Source organism: Rhinopithecus roxellana, chromosome 16 (genome assembly GCF_007565055.1).
Source record: "Rhinopithecus roxellana isolate Shanxi Qingling chromosome 16, ASM756505v1, whole genome shotgun sequence".
Classification (NCBI taxonomy): domain Eukaryota; kingdom Metazoa; phylum Chordata; class Mammalia; order Primates; family Cercopithecidae; genus Rhinopithecus; species Rhinopithecus roxellana.
The window spans coordinates 59,243,724-59,265,378 of NC_044564.1; the positions used below are offsets into that span (position 1 = coordinate 59,243,724).

Consider the following 21,655-nt stretch of genomic DNA (forward strand, 5'->3'; position numbering starts at 1 on the left):
CTGCTTCCTACCCAGAAGATTGCAATAGACACATCTCATTTAATTCTTTGAGAACCAGTATGACGAGTATCCTGCAAAGGTGTTGCATATCTGAGCTCATAAGATTAAATCTGTTGCTTCCTAGGTGACTGGGATTACAGGCATGAGCCACAACGCCCAGCCTGTAACTCTATTTACTAAGAGTTGCACTGCATACTTTTGAAAAGGTTCAACTGAAACTACCTCCATCTCTTCATCTGTAAAATGGGAACTATGGAAGATGATCGACCTTTTCTCCTGGGTTACTGTAAAGTCAAGTATATAAATGAGTGAAAGTGCCTTGCTGATTAAAACATTTTCTACAAATGGGATTAGCATAATTTTCATCATCTAAAAGAGAATGCCACCAGAAGTTCTAGCATCTCCTTATTCAGCCACAGTAAAGCCTACTTGAGGACTTTACTTGCCTCTCCCTGTTACTTCTATTAGGTTGGTGCAAAAGTAATTGCAGTTGTTGCCATTGAAAGTAATGGCAAAAGCACAATTACTTTTGCACCAATCTAATAAGTACAGACAAAGGAACAAATGGGTCTGTAGAGTGGAACCCATAGAGAAAGGATCATGTTTTCACTAAATCATGAGGTGGGGTAAATCTGCTGGTGCTGCCAACATGTGCCAATGTGTCTCTCAGCTTGCTCCATCACTAGCAGGTGTTCACAGGCTGGTGAGGATGGAGAGTGAGCTTTTCCCCCAATTTGCCTGTCTTTCACTTGTCAAGGCTTTTGACAGGCATTTTGCAGTTCTCTGTCACACAGTTCTAAGCATGGCTGCACAGCATGCTGCTTAAAGCAACCCCAAGCCATGGAACTCAGAAAATTCCTCAAGTTTCTGTTTGATGGAATGCCCAAAGTATGAGTGTTAGTAGCCCATCCTCTTGACATGGGTCTGCTTCATTCATCCTCCTGATAGGTGGGCTATCAACCCACCTAAGGATAGGTCAAAAGATTCTCACTGGTGATTGGGTTTTGCTGTGGGTTAGATGTCAGATTTGATTTTTGTGCCTGTTTAAGAATGAAAATATCCCTTTTCCTTGCTCCCATGTACCCTGTGTAGAATACTTATTTATATCACAATCACCTTTTAGAGTGTCTGTCTCCCAAACTAGGCTATCAGCTTCTGGGAGCAGGGGCCCTAGAATATTCTTAACATACCTGGCAGAGTGCCTGGTGTTAAAAGGTAAACTTTGACACATTAAGATTTTAAAGAGTTTATTTGAGTAGACAGCAATTGATGAATTAGGCAGTGCCAAACCATTACTAGTGTAGGCTCTACCTAGGGGGAACAAGAGGCAAATGTTTACTAGGTGTTCAGGGAAGAAAGACAAAGAAATCACTTGATTGGTTAAAGTGGAAAGTCTCTAGTTAGAAGTTAGTTGGCAGTTGCTGATTGGTTAAGCTTCAGTTTCATTTGCTGGCATATGATCAGTCACACTCATTTGAGTTTCTGTTTGCTTGCATAGGAACCCAAAGTGCTGGAGTTGTCTCAGCCTAATGGCCTCCCAATTACTTATTTTAACACTGGCATAAAACAAGGGCTAATAAGTGCTTGTTGAACTGAATCAATACAATGTGTGTGAGGTACCCGAAAATGGCAGTTTCCTTGAAGGAAATAAGACCAGATTTCTTCTGGTCATTGAAAACTTTTTTGATGGTAACAGGATCAGAATCTAGGGCTTTCGCTAGGTCTGGCTTAGTGGCCATTTCTGTCGTTGACCATTATAATGATGAAGCCACCTGTGGGCTTTATTGTGCCCACTCAGCTTCACATATAAGTGCATGCCATTTGAAAACTACATATTATTTAATACCTCCAGGCACAAGAAATAATGTGTATGTTTACTGGTTTGCTTTGCCTATTCACTGATAGCATCTTTCCCTTTGCTAAGGGTTGTTATTTTAGACACAGCCTACACAGTATATAGTGTTTAATTCACATCACTAAACTGGTATTATGAAGAGTGAAACTGAAGGAAGTATTTTCCTATTTAGGCTGTTTGAAAATAGAAAGAGACCACACACACATGCACACCATCACACCACCACCAATCCCAACCTTTTCTTTGACTTCCCAAATTTCTTTTGAATATCTGGGCAGTTATGCAGGCTAGGAGAGGTGCCGGGTTCATGATTGTGCCAAATATCCTACTTGGGGTCAGGTTCCAGCCCACGCTGAGGTTCAAGGGGAGTGGGCAAATGGGCAGATAGCTGAAAGAATACTCGGGGGCCTGTAAACAGGTGAAATGTAGTTTTATTCAGCATTTCTCTCAGCAGCAGTTTACTCACACTAGCTCTCTCACACTGTCCACCTTGTCTCAGCTGCTTAGTCTGGTGGCTCCCACACACAGCTGTGCGGCCGGCTCTCTATTCAGGGTCAGCAGTTTAACTCTTTCTCTCTCACTGGGCATGAGCGAGGTCTGTGTCCTAGCTTTTTCCTGTCCATCTGCAAAGATGGGCAGCTCTGGCTCTTTCTTTGGGTGCAAGCATGCCTTTACAATGTCAACAGGGAAATTATACCTTTTACAGGCAATAGTGGCTTAAAGCCAAGTGATGAGCCTTCCCTATGTTATGGCTATGGTGGTGAGCTTCTCTGTGTTATGTCTACATGGCTGTGATAACAAGTGGAGTTATACACCTGCACTCTAAACTCGCTGAGTCATTCTGGATGTTTACCTCAGGCTATCCTTGACCAAAGCACAGCCATGTTCCTTACACTCCACCCCCTAGGCCGAGGGAGACATAGGCCTTGGATACACAGGTTATACACATAAACTTTGGGTACAGAGGCTTGATATGCACACACAGGCTTTATATATAAGTTTTGGGCACATAGGTTTGATAAACGGGCTTGGCACATAGGCCTTACAGTCCACCCCTAGGCTGAGGGTGTTCTTCTAGTGCAGATCTGTGCACACAGGGCAGCACCTTGGACCCATAGGCCACAGCAACAATACAGAGAGCAACAACCTACCACTAATATTCCTGATGTGCTACCCATGATTATTAAAGTCCAATGTAGGCCAGAGCCCCAGAGGTGCCCACTGTCTCTGCAGGGGTCCTCAGTAAGACATTCAATCACCTTAATCTCCTGTGACACCCCTTGTAAGGCTGCTATGTTATGGTGGTTATCAGGGATAAATGTGCAACACTGTGTCCCTACAAGGGCACAGGTGCCACCTTGGGCAACTGTGACTATGTCTAAGGCCATCCAGTTTTGCTGCACACCTTCCTGATCTGATTAACCTTATTAGTTAGCAAAGGGAGAGCAACTTGGTGTAATTCAGGGCCTGAGCTGTGTGGTCTGCAAGGACTATAACTTGCATTTCTACAGTAATAATACCTGCTTCAGTGATAGTTATTATTAAGGCATAGAACCACTGGGGGCCCACCACACTCACAAAAAGTGGGAACATAGCACCTCCCAGTTACGCGGGTGACTAGGCAATGTGGGAAGCATGGTGACAGGGACATGGGGTCACCCCCAGGTACAATGTCCAGTCCATTTGACTGGCAGATATGGCCATCCTGTGTCCCCACAGACCATAAGCTCCCAGGGGTCATAAAGTCCATGGGTGCCTGGCCTTGATATGGCCACTTGTTCCACCACACCTTTGGTGTAGCGACACGTTATGTTTGCACAAACCTCAGCAGGCAACGATCCCACAGTGATTTTCCCCCATTGCTGGTCTAAACATCATGGTACCTGCAATGCGGGAACCACATGTTCTCCCATTAGCCAGCCCCATCCATCATGGACACTACGTGTCAGCCAGGGGGCAGGCTTGCCATGGGTTTTGTGGCACTTCCCGTCCAAAACTTGCCGTATTGCCTCTCACCTGTTGTTCATGGGACCCCAAGTCTCTAGCCATGTCCAGTTCTTCACAGAAACTGGATGCATGTGCTGTCTGTAGCTGCTGCTGGAAGGGTGGTACAGATCCAACAGTTGGAGACATTGGTCACCTCGGTGTAGGTCTAGGCCCAGTCCATAATGCTGTTGGACATGCCAACCTACAGCCAGAATGACAAAGCAAACACAGGTACTAACAAGGGTAAATCATGTTCCTTAGGCCAAATACAAGCCAACTTTTATCTCTAGCTAACAATGCAGCCACCAAGGGCTTCTGCCCTGGGCAATGGTACCACGCCTTATCAGCTCTCCATGGTTCTTTTGGGTCCTGTACCCGTGCCAAAGTCATAGCGGAATTTATGATAGACCACACAGATAGTACGTATGTCCCCTGGAGAAGGATCCCTTCCCCAGCTGTTTCCCTATGAACGGTTAATTGTGGAGGCCAGACATTAAACACCCAAGGAGTAACATGTAAATTATACTGTAGACCCTCCCCACAGGGGGCTACAATAGCCAACCATCTGCAATGAGGGGCTTGGAGGGTCCATGGCCAACCCCAGGGTTATCTGTTTCCCTACCTTTAGGGGTGTTGGGGCAGGCAATAACATTACGATTTGTCCCCATACCTGGTTGGAAGAGGTCATCTTTCCTCTCATAGATCTGGCCACATGGCCTGGCCCTACATGGGTCAGTGACTAACTAGCTAATTCTGTAACTTTCAGGAGTTAACCACAAGGTTAAGCCTCAATAAACTGCCCAGCTATTGCTGCAGATTACCATAGGTGTTGCCTCCTTGGTGATCATTATCTACACTGCCCTGAGTTTAACTTATTAGCTGCTTTGCCCACACTTGGTATCAAACCATATAGTGACAGTACTAGGCTGGACTGCAGCAGCAATCTAGGCAGCAGCAGTACTCTGGCTAGACCTATCTGTATAACATGTGTCATTAGGAATGGGAGTGCGCCCTTCCTTAAACAGTGATGGCTCAGGGTCTAGGGATGCCATACGCCCCATAGCCTTATCTTATATTAGGACTACAGGCCCTAAAAACTCTTGTAACTTTGCTGCTAAGGGACTTGTACTTATAGTACTCTGCTGTTCTAAGTAGGCACCCCACTTTGCTAAAGTGGATGTCTGTGCTGTCCCAGTCTCAGGGGTTGTTACCCATGAGCATATCCACCTCGTTATTGGGTAAGTCCTCTACATGACTGTAGCCCATCCTGCAGCACTCTTATGAGCCTGAAGGGCAGCATATGCAGTTACCAACTGCTTTCCCAGTCTGGGGTGGTTATCTATGAACACACCCATCCCGCTATTACTGATCGCTTCTCTATTAAGGAAAAGCAGAGCTCAGCTCCTGTCCATAGTTGGGACCAGAAGCCTATTGGCATACTCAGGTGCTCCGTGCACTGCTATGGGCCCTAACTGAAACTATCCTTGGTCACGTGCACATTTACCTTAAATGTGCACCCCTGGTCAACTACCCTTAGGTTTGTGCCTGCTAAATAGCCTGCTTGGCTACCAGACATGCTGTCTCAGCGTCATCATCCCAATCCCAGGCAAGAGGGTCATTGCCGCTTCTAAACCTGCAACAGAATCAGAGGTTAGCATAACATCATCAATAAGATCATGACACATGATGGGCTATGCATATAGCCCTGCAGCAAGATTGTAAAAGTCCATTGTTGCCCTCCCGTGAAGGCAAACTCTTCATGGATCTCTGGATCGATGTCAGTGGAGAAGAATGCGTTAGCCAAGTTCCATCACAAAGTGCTACTGTCCCAGTTCCATTGTCAAGTCCATCAAGTCCTTGATGGAAGGTCCAGCTGCATGAGAAGGGGTGTTACTTATTTCAGTTCCCAATAATCCACTGCCATCTGCAAGTCCCATCAGGCTTTCTGACTGGCCATACTAGGGAATTGTAGGGGATACGGGTGCCACACACTATTTGCACCTCCTCTAACCTCTTAATAGTCTCAGTTATCTCTGGCAAATGGTATTGACGAGTGGAGGTAACCCATCAGGGTTGTGGCAGAACTTGGGCTTGGTGATACATATGTCCACACAGTACCAGCTTTACTACATGAACTCTTAGTCTGAATTCTCCAGCCGCAGTGTGTAAATCCAGACCATAAAAAAGGTCCACTCCCAGAATATATTCAGGTATGGGAGAAACATACACAGTGCACAGGCAGGGAGCCAAGCGGCCAATGCCAAGATGCAGAGACACAGGTTTCACCTTCACTGACTAGCCCCCATAACCGTCAATAAATGCAGCTTTGCCCAGAAACTTATCTGGGTTTCCATAAACTATACTGCAGTCTGCACCAGTATCTACCAGTGCTAGGACCCGCTGTACATTAGTGGGGGACCAGTGGATTGCCAGCTCCACATAGAGCCTGCAGTTGTCTGGTACCCTCCGCTGAGCCAGGCACCTCAGCCAGTTCTCTAATCAAACCTGTCTGCAAATAGTCCTTGAGTTGCAGCATCCGGGTGGGAGTAGGTTGAACAACATTGCTTCACTGTCCCTCTTTAGGCATTCTCTGGAATTGCTGGCTCTGGGGACAATTGCCTTCATAGAACCAACAGCATTTCATTGGGTTACCTGTCAGTTTTCTCCCGAGCAACCCTAGCTGCAATTAAATCAATCCACATCTGCAGGCAGTTCACCTGCTGGGGTCCCTTCTCATCCTGTGGGATGGTTACTCGCAGAGGGGCACCGTTCCCTTCTTTATGGCACAGGTTCCCAAGTCCCGCCAATGGCTTTCTGTCTCCCCAAGGGCTGCCATAGCATTAGTCACTTCATGTATGCGGCGGCCCACATACAGGGTGAGAACAGCAGCTAGAGAGCCAAAAGCACTCTGGGGCACTGAGCCCAGCACAAGATCCCTCATGTGGGAGGTAAAGCTTTCATCATCTGGCCTCCGGGTATTCAGATCAAACATAGCTTGCCACATGCCCATCTTCTGGAGTATCTGCACCAAATCAGTATATGATTGCCATTTACTTGCTGTTTCTGGTATCTTTTTGACATCATTCCAAACAGTCCGTATGGCTGCCATTAGCCACTCAATTAATGTGTGGTCACCTTGTCCTTGTGCCAACCATCAGCATGGCTGCAGTCGCTGATGAAAGGAGGGATGAGTTGTGATAGCAGCCAGCTGCTCCATCTCAGAGGCAGAGCAAGAAATGTTATCAGCTCCTTTGTCCTGGAGATGGAGCATTCGGGTAGGGAAGGGTTCCCCTGGGTGCGGCCTGCACTGTTTACTTAACTGCTGCAACTCAGTGCAGGTATAAGCACTATAAGAGGTGTGTTCTACCACTATAGGGCGTCCCTGGGCCCTCCCCTGGGGTCCTGTCAGCTGCTTATGTTCTACCTTTTGATGGATCACAGGGTGAGCCCACAGTCGGGGAGCCTCCTTCTCTTTGGCATCAGACCAAACGAGTGTCCAGCCAGGAGGACGGGCTTAAGGTCACGCCAACAGCTGTTGCTAAGTCCTGTTCCAGGCTGTTTATCTGGGCCTCCAAGTGCCCTGCTTGTGCCTGGAGGTCCCCCATCCTCAGGTCCTGCTCCACGCTGTGCACTTGGGCCCCTAGGCGGGCAGCTTGCACTGGAAGGTCACTTACCTGTGGGACTGAGCATGCACTTCCCTCAGTGCAGTCAGAAACGCCCATCCAACTCTGCTGGCGAAGGTGCGTTCTTTCTCTGTGCTGTGTGCTTCCAGCTGCTTCAGTGCTTTCTCCACACTCATTGGAGACCTGCCCACTGCCTCCCACATTTCCAATGGGGCACATCCAAGCAGCACCTCTGCCACTGGGTACCGTAGCCCATGCTGCAAGATGTTAGGGAGTGGCTCTCTAGCTGCTGTTCTCACCCCATGTGGGGTGCCACATACATGAAGCGACTACTGCTATGACAGCCCTCTGGGAGGCAGAAGGCCATTGGTGGGACTGGGAAACTTATGCCATAAAGAAGGGGAAGGTGCTCACTCCGCAGGTAACCACCCCATGAGGTAAGAAGGGGTCCCAGCAGCCAACCCAGGAGCCCTCAAGGGCTGAAGACACACTCACTTCATCCTGCCAACGTTGCCAATTGTCAGGGTCATGACTATGCCAAATTTGCTGCTTGGGGTCAGGTTCCAGGTCATGCTGATGTTCGAGGGGAGTGGGTGGATGGTCAGATAGCTGAGAACACTCAGCATGGGCTGGAACCTGACCGTGAAAAAACACTCGGGGCCATAAGCAGGTGAAATGTAGTTTATTCAGCATTTCTCTCATCAGTACCTTACACTAGCTCTCTCACACTGTCCACCTTTTCTCAGCTGTTTAGTCCCGCAGCTCCCACACACAGCTGCATGGCCGGCTCTCCCTTTAGGGTCAGCAGCTTAACTCTTTCTCTCTGGGCACGAGCAAGCCGAGCTGTGTTCTGGCTCCCTCCTGTCCATCTGCAAAGCTGGACAGCTCTGGTGCTCTCTCTCTTTCTCTGGGCGAGACTGCACCTGTACAGTGTCGACAGGGAAATTTTACAGACAATAGTGGCTTAGAGCCAAGTGATGAGCCTTCCCTATGTTATGGCTATGGTGGTGAGCTTCTCTATGTTATGTCTACATGGCTATGATAATGAGTGGAGTTATACACCTATACTCTAAACTCACTGAGTCTGGATGTTCATCTCTGCCTATCCTTGACCAAAGCACAGCCATGTTCCTTCTAAGAGAGTAATCATATGTCATGATGCAGGCATGATCTAATCAGGAAGGGGTCAGGAAAGACCTCTTCCCACCCAGTAGGATTGTTTGGTTGGCCAGGTGCACTAATTGAGGTGAAGACTGCTAAATTCCTGTGAAGCATCAGGCATTGCAGCTGCAAGATGTTAGGACTTGGCTAATCTGCTGCAGCTTTGCAGGATTGCAAAAGCAGGATTGCAGGATTTACAGCAGCTTTGCTGCTGTTAGTCTAATCTGCTGCAGCTTTGCAGGATTACTGCAGGGTGCTATTTCAATTTTCTATCAATTCCTCTTTGCTATCTCTGTCTTTTGGAATCTAAGTGTATCTCCTTCTTTAAACAGAGATTATGGGAAGAGAGGACTTTAGTGCTGAAAGAGAACTTAGAAATTATCTAGTCTGATCTTCTGGCTTCATAGAGGGTAAAATTTATGTTGTTAAATGCTAAGCGACTTGCCCAAGAGCATACTAGGAGCTGGTGGCAGAACTAGGACTAGAAGCTGGGTTTCATGGCTTCAAACAGATCTTTTTTCCATTACTTTATAATTAAGATCCACTGTACAAAGGTCAGTCGGGTTCAGCTACGCCTTACATTCATCAAACTTTCTTAAGCCTGGAGGGCTTGTTAAAATACAAATTGGTGGGCTCTACCCCCAGGGCTTCTGATTCAGTAGTAAATGTCAATGGGCTGAGAATGTGGAAGTCTGATAAGTTATCAGGTAATGATGATGCTGTTAGTCCAGGCACCAAACCTTGATAACCACTGAGATACCCTAAAGTTACCAAATGGAACAAACATTTCTTTCTCTTCTCATTCATTTGTTCAGTTGTTTACTCACTCATTCATCAAATATTTATCAAATATTTATTGAACATCATCAACTGAAAGTGTCACATGTTGGTGCTGGGGATGGGAAACATGAAGATGACAAAAGCACAATCCTCTTCTTGAGGAGTTCACAATCACTGGGGAGGGACAGATGCATAATGGGCAAACATTTAAGTGCAGTGATAGAAGTCAGCACAAAGTTAATGGTTGCACCAGAATCAAAGTAACTGAAGTGGAAATATTTCATGGAAGGCTTCACCAGAAAGGCAACACTCAGTCTGTCTGGGCCTTGAAGGACAAGTGGGATTTCTCCATATAATGCAGGGACAAAAAGATATTCCAGCTTAAAGGAATGGCATGTGTAAAGACATAAAGAATGACATTTTAGGGAGAACTGGCGTAAGTGGCCGAAACACAGGCTGTATGGAACAGATGTCAAGGAGTGGAAGACGATTAAGACATAAAGTTATGGAGCTGAAGAAATGAAAGCCATTTCATGATCTGCCAAAGTGTTTGGGATTCATCTTGTACGCAGCAAAGATACTGAAGGGTTCTAAGTAGGAATATGTTTTCAAGTAGCCTGGGCTACAGTGGAGAGTAGATGAGAGGGTTTCCTGGAAGCAAGGAGGAATTAAGAATCTACTATTGCAATCTATATGAGAAATGATGATAACCGGCCCAAAACAATAGCAATGGGAATGGATAGAAGTGAGCATTAGAAAGTTAAAATAACCAGGGCTTGTTAACTGGTCAAAGTAAAGAACGAGAGTAAGGAGGGAGTCACAGATAATTCCATGGTTTCTAGCTTGGCCAGCTGATGAAGTGAAAAGACTATTAATAGAGATAACAAATAAAGCAGAAATAGGCTGGAGGGAGATACTAAAGGTTCATTTGGGACATTGGGACTCTGATGTCTAAGGACAGACAAGAAGAGATGTCCTGCTGTGACTGGGAAATACCGTTCGAGGTTCAGGAGAATGGTACAATGTCAGGATAGAGACTGGGATAATGGCTTTGAAGGGAATAAGCTTAGGGAGATTAGATGAATACCTTGTCCTGGATTAATATTTACATTGCTGTCACAGTGATAAGTGATATAATCAATTATAAAGAAGAGGAAACCAAGAGATTAATGATACTAAGGGATAACCAGAAAAAAGTGAAAATCAAAATGCAAAATTTCTAATTTTGAAACTTGAATACTTTGAGAATGGATGCTAAGAAAACAACTTAGCATCCATCAGCAATATACGATTCTAATTAGTGTTCTTAGCTGAGCCACTACTGGTTCATTGGCTTGAGACCTTCTTTGGGCAAATTCTTAACTCCTTCAGGCCTCAGTCATCTAATCTGTAAAACAGGGTTGCTGAGGATTAAATAAAACAATTCAGATAAAACATTTAGCATATTTGGCATATAAAAAGTGTGCTGTAATTTTAAAAATATTTACTTATTAGTGGAACAACTGTGCTAGAAAGCAGAAAACAACTAAAAACACACTATTAAAACTATCCAAGAAAACCACCAGTAAAAGAACAAGTGAAATTAGTTACTGGGAAGACAAATGCTATACAAATAAATGGCTTTTTCTTGCTACTTCCTGAATACAAAGAATGGTATTTAGTCTGACATGCCACCTACTATGACTACACCACAAAGCACCTCTAATTCCTTGTATTAGTTTTCTATTGCTGGAAACAAAATATCACAAACTCAGCAACTTAACACAAATTTATCTCAGTTCACATGACTGATACTCTGCTTAGGATCTTACCAGGCTGAAGCCAAGCCGCTGGTTGGTGTGGTGGTTCTTGGTTCTTACAGGGTCCTCTTGCAAGTTCATAGGTCACAGGCAGCAATCCATTTCCTTGCAGTTGTGAAATTGAGGTCCTCATTTTCCTTCTGGCTGTCAGTTGGGGGCTGCTCTCAGCAACTTCAGGCTGCCTGCAGTTCTTTGCCACATGGCCCCCAGAGGCAGTTCACAACATAGATGTGAACTTTTTCTCTACAGGCCAGCAAGGAACTTCTGGAGCACTAAATCCTTTTCATGCTTCTAATCTGACTTCTGTCTCTGACTTCCAGACAGAGATTTATTGGGTTCATATGATTAGCCCTTCTGGATAATCCATTTTATGGTCAACTGATCTGGTACCTTCATTACACCTGCAAAATCCCTTCACAGCAGCACCTAGAATGGTGTTTGAATAACTGGGAGGTGTGTGTACCCCAAGGGGCTGGAGACAAGGACCATCTCAAGACCCTTCTACCACATTCCTGAAACACCTGCAAGTTCAGTCACAGGACTGAGCAGTGATTTTTAGTGGCATTGCTAGATTTAACATTTTACCCTTTGGCTATTTCTCTACACTCCATTTATATTTGAATGACAAGTTGCAAATACCTCAAAGTCCAAGAGATGTGCATTTTAGAATGATGTGTAATTATGGGTCTTTCATCTTTAAGTCTGTGCCCCTAACACCTACATAATCATTGGGTCAAGCCAAGAATTTGTCACTTAAAAAAAAAAGAAAAAAAGGCCAGGTGCGGTGGCTCACACCTGTAATCCCAGCACTTTGGGAGGCCAAGGTGGGTGGATCACGAGGTCAGGAGATCGAGGCCATCCTGGCTAACACTGTGAAACCCTGTCTCTACTAAAAAATACAAAAAACAAAATTAGCCAGGTGTGGTGGCGGGCGCCTGTAGTCCCAGCTACTCGGGAGGTTGAGGCAGGAGAATGCCATGAATCCGGGAGGCGGAGCTTGCAGTGAGCAAGATCGCACCACTGCACTCCAGCCTGGGCGACAGAACGAGACTCCGTCTCGAAAAAAATAGCAGTTTTTCAACTAAAATTGTTTACTATTGTTTAAGAAATGTCAGTTTGATCAATATAGTCCTGGCAATAAATCAGTTGAGGCCAAGCCTGGTTTGAGGAGTATGTGAACATATATTTGCCCTGAACATATTTAATTAAAGAGCATGTATTTTAGGTTGTCAAATCAACTGGTTTCTTTCAGGAGCCTCCTAGCTTAGACACAGCCAGGCTGAGAAACCATTAATCAAAAGGAGCAAGGAGCAAATGCTAAGCTGAGGGTGGAGTTGAAGTACAAATCATGGTTGAGATGCTTAACTTCCAGGGCCACCAGAAACAGCTGTCTCTGCACTGGTCTCAGCCAGGTAAAACTCCAGAAACTTCAGAAACTGCTCTGCATTTGGGACACTCCAGGGCTGCCAACAACAGCTGTCTCTGCAACTGGCCTAGAAAAAAAAAGAGATCTCCCATCCCCTTCCCCTATCTTACCCAGATCCTTGAGGGTCAATCTATACATGGGTCCTTTAATATGTTCCTTTTGCTCGCTGATCACACTATTCCAGACTAGTCAATGCAATACACAATAGGAACAAATGATGGTGTGATGATGTCTTGAATATTTCGAGATACCAAAGTTTATACTCACTATATATAGGTTGAGCTAATGATATCTTGGGACACCGATAAAAGCCAGTGTTCACATGTATGTTCACATTTTGGTCTCTGGATCCCAAAGAAATGTGTAAGTGCATTTTAAATTACTTTTTGTACTTTTTCTCGTCTCCTTCTTTACTATAGGTAATGATGAGACTTTATAAACTCTCTTTTCCATGCTGTAAAGGGATTCTAAACTCTATAAATCATAGTTAAGCTGGTGTTCTTACATGACTGAGTTATAATCCATTGATTCTTAAGCCCATTTATCCTGCTTACTCCACCTCATCTTCAACAAAAGGAAAGATATTGGGGACTCTAAGTGAACCTCTGTATTGAAGGATTAAGGCGATGTCTCAGTCTCTGAAACCTGTCTGAGAAGATCAGACTCATCCCTAAAATAAACTAGGACGTCTGGGTTGGCACTGGCAGAAATCAAATTTTGAAGTATACTTCAAAAGAAAAAAAAAAAAAAAAAAACTTTTAACTACAAATGCAGATTTTCCTTTTGCTTCTTCCCACATTATAGACATGGTAGAACAATATTTTGCCCATACTTAGTTAAATTGTTCCAAGTTGGAAAGAACCAAACACAGACACTTTGGCATTGTCAATGGTGAGCAGGCAGGTTTATTCAGAAAAAGCTGATTCATACTTGTAAACGTCTGAAAAAAAGATTAAAATGCTATTACAACACAGTTGACCCAAATAACACAGGTTTGAACTGTGCAGGTCCACTTATCTGTGGATTTTCTTCCACCTCTACCACTGAGACAGAAAGCACAGCTCCTCCTCCTCAGACAACTCAGCGTGAAGATGAAGATGAAGACCTTTAGGATGATTCACTTCTACTTAATGAATAGTGAATATATTAATTCCTTAATGTTTCCTTTTCTCTAGCTTCTTATGAGAATACAGTATATCATACATACAGCACAAAAATATGTGTTAATCAACTGCTTTATGTTATCGGTAAGGCTTCCAGTCAATGGCAGACTAACTACTAGTTAAGTTTTTGGGGAGTCAAGTTATATGCAGATTTTCCACTAAGCAAATGTTCAGCCCTCTTAACTCCTGTGTTGTTCAAGGGTCAACTGTACATATGTTTAAGAGTTACTGTTTACCCAGTAGATCAAGCCAAGACCAAGTTAGGTTTATGTGTTTTTGGCTTAACCTAAGAAAATGTTCAGACTAAAGCAGTCCATCAATAGAACAGACTGCCTTTTAAACCAAGGAACAATTTGTCTTTGTAGGTATTTTAGGTATATGAATAACCATATGTGATCTGCTTTGGGTCATCTATGGTCCCTTCCAACTTAAAACTTCTATATTCATGAACACTGCATAACTGAATTGTGGATTTCATATAAATAATATCTTGTTGCCTACTTTAGGTTTGAAATGTTTTCCTTCTCAATTGCATAGATATATATATAGCACCATCCCCACCATGAACTCTGATGTAGAAAACACAAGATTCTAAAGTCATCTGTGAGGCTAAACAGACTTAGGCACTTTCATATAATACTGCAAAAATCAACAGCCTTAAAGATACTACTTGCTCAACATGTCATTCCAAACACATAGACTATGATTAGCAGTTGAATTTAACAGTATCTTTCTGCTTTGAAAAACACTTTATATACCTTTACTTTCCGCTTTGAAAAACACTTTATATACCTTTACAAAGAAGCCATAGTATCTCAGGGTAGAAAAACCCAATAGGTAGAAAACATGGTCTTTTCTTAGAAATGAACTATGTAATTTTGAGTACTTATCTCAAAATCATTGCAGAAACTATCTAGTGCTTGTGGAAAAGGAATCAAAAGTTTTTTTTTTTTTTTTTTTTAGCTAAAGGTTTTGAATTTTTCTTGTGACATTTAAGGCTTTTATTGTATGCTGATTTTTGTGATTATCTGTTTCATAATGGTTATTCTTACCTCCATGAAAGGGAAGACTAGAACAAAAAACTGACAAGACCAAGTTCTAGCTCCACCACCGACTTACTGAATGACCCTAGGCAAATCATGTAGGCTCTTTCTTGTGTTTTAAGGTTTACCTCCAATGAAGTAACTACCTCAGACTGGCTGTGAAGCTCTCATAAGGTGATGGATTTGAAAATGCCTTGCAAAGTATGAGCAGTTCATACACAGAAAGTTTCATGTACTTCTATACATTGCATGATGCCTACCCATGGTTAGGGTGATAACAGTTGTTGATCCAATTATGAAAGAAAGAAAAAGAACTCTTTAAAATAGGGAAGTAAAATAGCTAATTTTCCCATGGGTTTATCATTTGCTCTATTCAAAAGCTTTAAAAATTATATCAACTATATAACTAAACATATTTATCTTTATTATATATGATACGCAATTATATAAGACATACTATTATATAATGCTTAAACAATTATATTTAAATATAAATTATACTTTCCTTCCCCAGATAAGACAAAGAACCTGTTTACTTCTCTGAGGATTTATTGGTTCCTGTGAAACCTGTGAAGGTCACTAACACTCTATAGCCAGAGAATGACAACATATGATTGTCTTTTCAGTCTTGTAGTATCCACAGTAGTGATGTCTGTCCATGGACAAGTGTCTGTCCAGAACATCCATTAAACTCCATGCCTGCTCTGTGTGTCATGGGGACAGGGACAGTAGACAGATTCACTGGTGGTACTTTCAAGCAACGCGGTAGGCCTTCCCTTTGGGGTCTGCCATGACAACCATACCCCAGGTGGCAATGCCTAGAAAAAAACAACAATACCTTACCTTTATGCTGCATTTTAATTTACCAAGTGTTTCACATATACGCCATCTTATTTAACACTCACAACACTTCTGGAGGAAATACTACCATTGTATCTTTCTTACAGGCAAGTGAAGCACAGAAAAAGAAAAAATATATATCAGGAAAAAAAGAACATCCTGTAGGAGAATTTACCTATACAGAATCAAGAAGGTAACACAGTTAGAAACCTAAAATTCTATTCACTGACAATCGGTTTGAAAGCTAAAAAGATCATGACGTTTTACTGATGACATCTTGACGATCACAGAACTGGGTTATGGGCGACATTACCCAGGTGTACCAAGTAGGTGAGCTTAGAACCCACGTCTAAAGATCTGGGATTCAAGGCAATTTTCTTAAATTAAGGTCAAGTGCCCTTGCTCAGGCTTTCTCCAGGACCTGGAGAAGTATGGGCTTTGAGATCTGATATACCTGGGATCAAGTGACTGTCATTTCCCGACCATGAACACAATACTCCTCGTTGCCTCAGTTTGCTCCGTAGTAAAATGAGAATACTACAATCATACCTACTTCTAACAGCTATTCTGAGAATTAAAAGGACTGAGCCTAATAAGGGTTCTCCAGAAATACTGATTTGAAAAAAAAAAAAAAAAAAAAAAGGCGTTCCAACAACTTCCTCTCCCACCTTGTTTGAGGTGCCCCCACCACCTGACCAGCGCCAGCACCCCGCCTCCCCACCCACGTGGCTGCTCCCTTTCCTTCCTCTACCCCACAAATACCTAACCCGCCCAAGTGCTGTGCCCTGATTCTCACTGATGCCGATGACCATCTTCGTAATGGTCCATGGACTCGGGGGATATCCCATCTTCATGGGTTTCCGTGCCTCCCAGTACACGTACCCGCCCGCCCCCATCAGCCCCAACCCAGAAAGCACGCGACAGCTCCAGCAAGTCTTCAACAAGTGGTGTTCTGCTGGGGAGGTCGGCGCTCCGGGTGTAGCTGGGGGCGCAGGCTTGGCGGGCGCGGCGGCGGTATCGGGAGGCGCAGCGATCTTGGAGAACTCCGAAGGCTTGGACACCTGAGACCCCATGTTCTGGAACTCGGCCTCAACCTTGGGAGTCTTTGGTTCAAACTGACGTAAATGATGCACCGGAAAGCAGAGCGCCGCAAAGCAGAACGCCGGAAAGCAGAACGCCGGGACGCTTGCGCCGTGCGAGGAGGAATCCTAAGGGCTGCTGGGAAATGAAGTTCCCCTCCGCCTCGGGGAAAAGGTGAAAGAATGCTGCCCTTTTTTGCTGGATTTCTCTGGCAGCAACAACCCCGGATGCGTTGGAGGCCAATTCCAACCCTCCTCCCCGCCGCCTCCCCACCGCCCCCCAACTCTTTTAGACATTCTGTAATCGTTACTCACTAAATGCATCACCTTTCAATCTCCTTAGAGAAGTCTGGGTCGCTAAGTTTCTTGCCTTACATGAACTGCCAGACCTTGGGCATGTCGTATCTCCTATCCAGAGGCCTGTGAATCAAGGAGTTGGGTTTTATATGTACACAATCATGTGCTAGATACAGACATACCATAGAGATATTGCAGGTTTGGTTCTAGATCACCACAATACAGCAAATAATAAAGCAAGCCATGCAATTTTTTTTGGTTTCTCGGTGCATATGAAAGTTTTTTATACTGTAGTCTATTAAATGTGCAATAGCATTGTGTCTAAAAAACTGTATATATATCTTAATTAAAAAAAAAAATCTTGCCAAAAAATGCTAACGATTACCTTAGCCTTCAGTAAGTACTATTTTTTTTTTTCTTTTTTTTTGAGGTGGAGTTCTGCTCTTGTTGCCCAGCCTGGAGTGCAATGGTGTGATCTTGGCTCACTGCAACTTCTGCCTCCCGGGTTGAAGTGATTCTCCTGCCTCAGCCTCCCGAGTAGCTTGGATTACAGATGCCTGCCACCACACCTGGCTAATTTTTTGTATTTTTAGTAGAGATGGGTTTTCACCATGTTGGCCAGGCTGTTCTCAAACTCCTGACCTCAGGTGATCCACTTGCCTTGGTCTCTCAAAGTGCTGGGATTACAGGCATGAACCACCACGCCTGGCCACTTCTAATCTTTTTGCTGGTGGAGGGTCTGGCCTCGATGTTGATGGCTGCTGATTGATCAAGGTAGTGGTTGCTGAAGGTGGGGGTAACTGTGCCAATTTCTTAAAATAAGACAATAATGACATTTTCTGCAAGAATATATATATGTGTGTGTATACACACACACACACACATATATATATATATATATATATATATATATTTTTTTTTTTTTTTTTTTTTTTTTTTGAGACAGAGTCTCACTTTGTTGCCCAGGCTGGAGTGCAGTAGTGGGATCTCGGCTCACTGCAATCTCTGCCTCCCGGGTTCATGCCATTCTCCTGCCTCAGACTCCCGAGTAGCTGGGACTACAGGTTCCCGCCACCACGCCCAGCTAATTTTTTGTATATTTAGTAGAGACAGGGTTTCACCATGTTAGCCAGGATGGTCTGGATCTCCTGACCTCGTGATCCACCGGCTTCGGCCTCCCAAAGTGCTGCGATTACAGGCATGAGCCACTGCACCCGATTCTTCTACGAGAATTGACTCTTCCTTTTATGAAAGATTTTTTTGCAACATTCAATGACGTTTTATAGCATTTTAATAACCAGCATATAACGTCTTTCAAAATTGGAGCCCTTTATCCAACATTTTGACAATGTTCATAGCATCTTCACCAGGAGTAGATTCCATCTCAGAAACCACTTTGTTCATCCAGAGGAAGTAACCCCTCATCTGTTCAAGTTTTATCACGAGATTGTGGCAATTCAGCCACATCATCAGGCTCCACTTCGAATTCTAGTTCTCTAACTGTTTCCACCACATATGCAGTTACTTCCCTCATCTAAAATCTTGAACCCTTCTTAGTTGTTCATAAAGATTGGAATTTCTTCCAATATCCAGTTAGAGATATTTTGTCCTCCTCCCATGAGTCACAAATATTCTTAATGGCATCAGAATGTTGAATCTTTCCCAGAAGGTTTTCAATTTACTTTAACCAGATTCCTCAGAGAAATCATTATCTACGGCTGCTATAGCCTTACAAAATGTATTTCTTAAATAATAAAACTTGAAAGTCAACATTACTTCTTGATCTATAGGCTGCAGAATGGATGTTGTGTTAGCAGTTATGAAAATGTTAATCTCTATGTACTTTTCCATTACAGCTCTTGAGTAACTAGGCACATTGTCGATGAGCAGTAATATTTTGAAAGGAATCTTTTTTCTGAGCAAGAAGTCTCAACAATGAACTTAAAATATTCAGTAAAGCATGCTGTATATGGATGTGCTGTCATCAGGCTTTGTTATCCAAATTACAAAGCACAGGCAGAGTATACTTAGCATAATTCTTTTTTTTTTTTCAGGCTTAATTCACTTTATTTTTCTTGTATAAAAACCCTATGTTGTAGCCACAGCTGGAGCCTGGGTCCGCTGCACGGAGACGGTCCACTCTGGTGTGGGTCTTGACAAGGTGGTCAGTGAATTCCTGATAGGGAGACTTGGTAAACACAGTCTCCTTCCAGAGGTCAGGGGTCAGGTAGCTGTAGGTCTTAGAGATGGTATCAAAGGTGGCCTTGGCGAAGTTGCCCAGGGTGGCAGTGCAGCCCCGGGCTGAGGTGTAGCAGTCATCAATACCAGCCATCATGAGCAGCTTCTTGGGCACAGGCGCTGAGACGATGCCAGTGCCCCTGGGTGCAGGGATGAGGCGCACCAGCACAGAGCCGCAGCGGCCTGCCACCTTGCAAGGGACGGTGTGGGGCTTGCCGATCTTGTTCCCCCAGTAGCCTCTGCGCACCGGGACAATGGAGAGTTTGGCCAGGATGATGGCCCCACGGATGGCGGTGGCCACCTCCTTGGAGCACTTAACACCCAGGCCGACGTGGCCGTTGTAGTCCCCGATAGCAACAAACGCCTTGAACCTGGTGCGCTGGCCAGCACGGGTCTGCTTCTGCACCGGCATAATCTTCAAAACGTCGTCTTTGAGAGAGGCCCCCAAGAAAAAGTCAATGATCTCAGATTCCTTAAAGGGCAGAGAGAAGAGGTAGATCTCCTCCAGGGACTTGATCTTCATGTCCTTGACCAAGCGGCCCAGCTTGGTGACGGGCATCCACTCCTTATCCTCGGCCTTGTCTCCGCGAGCTCCGCTGCCTCGGCCCCGACCCCGTCCATGGCCGCGACCCCGGCCCCGGATGCCACTGCCGAAACCTCCGCGGAAGCCACCGCGGTTCCCCATCCCAGGGCCACTAGGGCCTCCGGGACCCCCCGCTGCACCGGCGTCATCCGCCATTTGGTGTCTTCTCGGAGAAGAAAGCAGCCTAATTCTTAAGAGCGCTAGGATATCCAGAAAGGTAAATGAGGATTGGCTTCAATTTAAAGTCATCAGCTATATTAGATTCTAACAAGAAAGTCAGATTTGAAGGGTGAAGCCAAGCATTGACTTGTCCTCTCTAGTTATGAAATGGCATCTTTTATTAATAGAATGCAGCTTTATCTATACTGATTATCTGTTATCAATGATCTAAGTTAAGTTTTTTTGATAACTTGCTGCAGCTTTTACATCAGCACTTGCTGCTTCACCTTGCACTTTTATGTTATGAAGGCAGTTTATTTTTTTTTAAAACAACATGAACCAACCTCTGCTAACTTCCAACTTTTCTTCTGCAGCTTTCTCACCTCCCTTAGCCTTCGTAGAAGTAAGGAGAGTTGGGGTCTTGCTCTGGATTAGGCTTTGACTTAAGGGAATGTTGTGGCTGATTTGATCTTCTATCCAGATGAGTGAAACTTTTTCCATATCAGCAATATGGCTGTTTTACTTTCTAATCATTGGTGTGTCACTAGAGTAGCACTTTTAACTTCCTTTTCCTTTGCATTTACAACTTGGCTGTTTGGCCTACATTCCAGCCTATCCCAGCTTTCGACTATGCCTTCCTCAGTAATAATCATTTCTACATTTTGATTTAAATTGCAATAAGGTTGACTATTCCTCTCACTTGAACAGTTAGAGGCAATTGTCAGGTTATTAGTTGGCCTAATTTGAATATTTTTGCATCTCAGCAAATACAGAGGAGAAGTAGAGAGGTTAATGGTTGGTGGGTGGAGCAGTCAAAACACACATTTTTATTAAGTTCACCATCTTCTATGGGTGTAGTTCATGCTGCCCTAAAATTATTCCAATAGTAACATCAAATATCACTGATCACAGATCACCATAACAGATATAATAGTAATGGAAAAGTTTGAAATATTACAAGAATTACCAAAATGTGACACAGATATGAGTGAGCACATACTGTTTGGAAAATTGTGCTAATAGGCTTGCTCTACACAGGGTTGCCACCAAACTTTCTATTTGTAAAATATACAATATCTGCCATTTACAGTAAAGTGAAGCATAATGAAATAAGATATGCCTGTACTTTGCCAAGCAATCAACTGCATGATGCCATTTAATATTCCTGACTCAACATGGCAGATGAAGTTTTCCCAGTATGTGATAAAACTGGCTAAGTGCCATAGCCATAGTTGAAACCAGTGTCTGTGGATACAGTCAAATATCTTAAACACTACCTATACATATTGTGAGGAGACTACACAAATGTGATCCGTACGTTAAAAATTGGTTTGAATTGCCTGGATGAATACTTTTTATTTCTCTTTAGCTTCTTTCTTAAAGACATGGTCTGAATTATGTCATAGTCATGGCATTGTTTTTTTGAGAGCCTTGGAAAAATTCAACCCCAAAATCAGGCTAAGAGATAGGAGAAATTGATACAGAATCTGTTTTTGCCAGTTTACTTTCTTATCTCTTAAGAATGGTCTTTTAATTCTGATACTGTCTTTGCAATTAAACTTCTGTATCATCAACTCCCAACTCATATTACCTTTCATTTTCTTTGAGTTTTGAATACATATT

The 21,655-nt window shown here is 43.8% G+C and overlaps 1 protein-coding gene and 1 pseudogene across 2 annotated transcripts; both read right to left on the minus strand.

Annotated features, from left to right (window-relative positions):
* Positions 1–13,517: 13,517 nt before the first annotated feature.
* DMAC1 (distal membrane arm assembly complex 1) lies at positions 13,518–16,815 on the minus strand. Of its 2 annotated transcripts, none has more exons than XM_010383612.2 (2): positions 16,473–16,815; positions 13,518–15,654 (listed from the first exon to the last, which is right to left on the minus strand). In XM_010383612.2, the coding sequence occupies exons 1-2, from the start codon at positions 16,747–16,749 to the stop codon at positions 15,590–15,592; spliced, it is 342 nt and encodes a 113-aa protein (XP_010381914.1). In that variant the 5' UTR covers positions 16,750–16,815; the 3' UTR covers positions 13,518–15,589. The 2 variants fall into 2 exon arrangements, with proteins under 2 accessions (XP_010381914.1, XP_010381913.1); XM_010383611.2 differs by having other exon boundaries at positions 16,559–16,811.
* Positions 16,816–19,108: 2,293 nt separating this feature from the next.
* On the minus strand, positions 19,109–20,035 carry LOC104678363 (annotated as a pseudogene).
* Between the last annotated feature and the right edge of the window lie 1,620 nt (positions 20,036–21,655).

Coding starts and splice junctions, on each gene's coding strand:
- DMAC1 (XM_010383611.2), bottom strand. CDS start 16,749: ATGGGGTCTCAGGTGTCCAAGCCTTCGGAGTTCTCCAAGATCGCTGCG. Junction 15,655..16,558: donor GGGCTGATGGGGGCGGGCGG/GTACGTGTACTG, acceptor GTTTTTTTCTAG/GCATTGCCACCTGGGGTATG.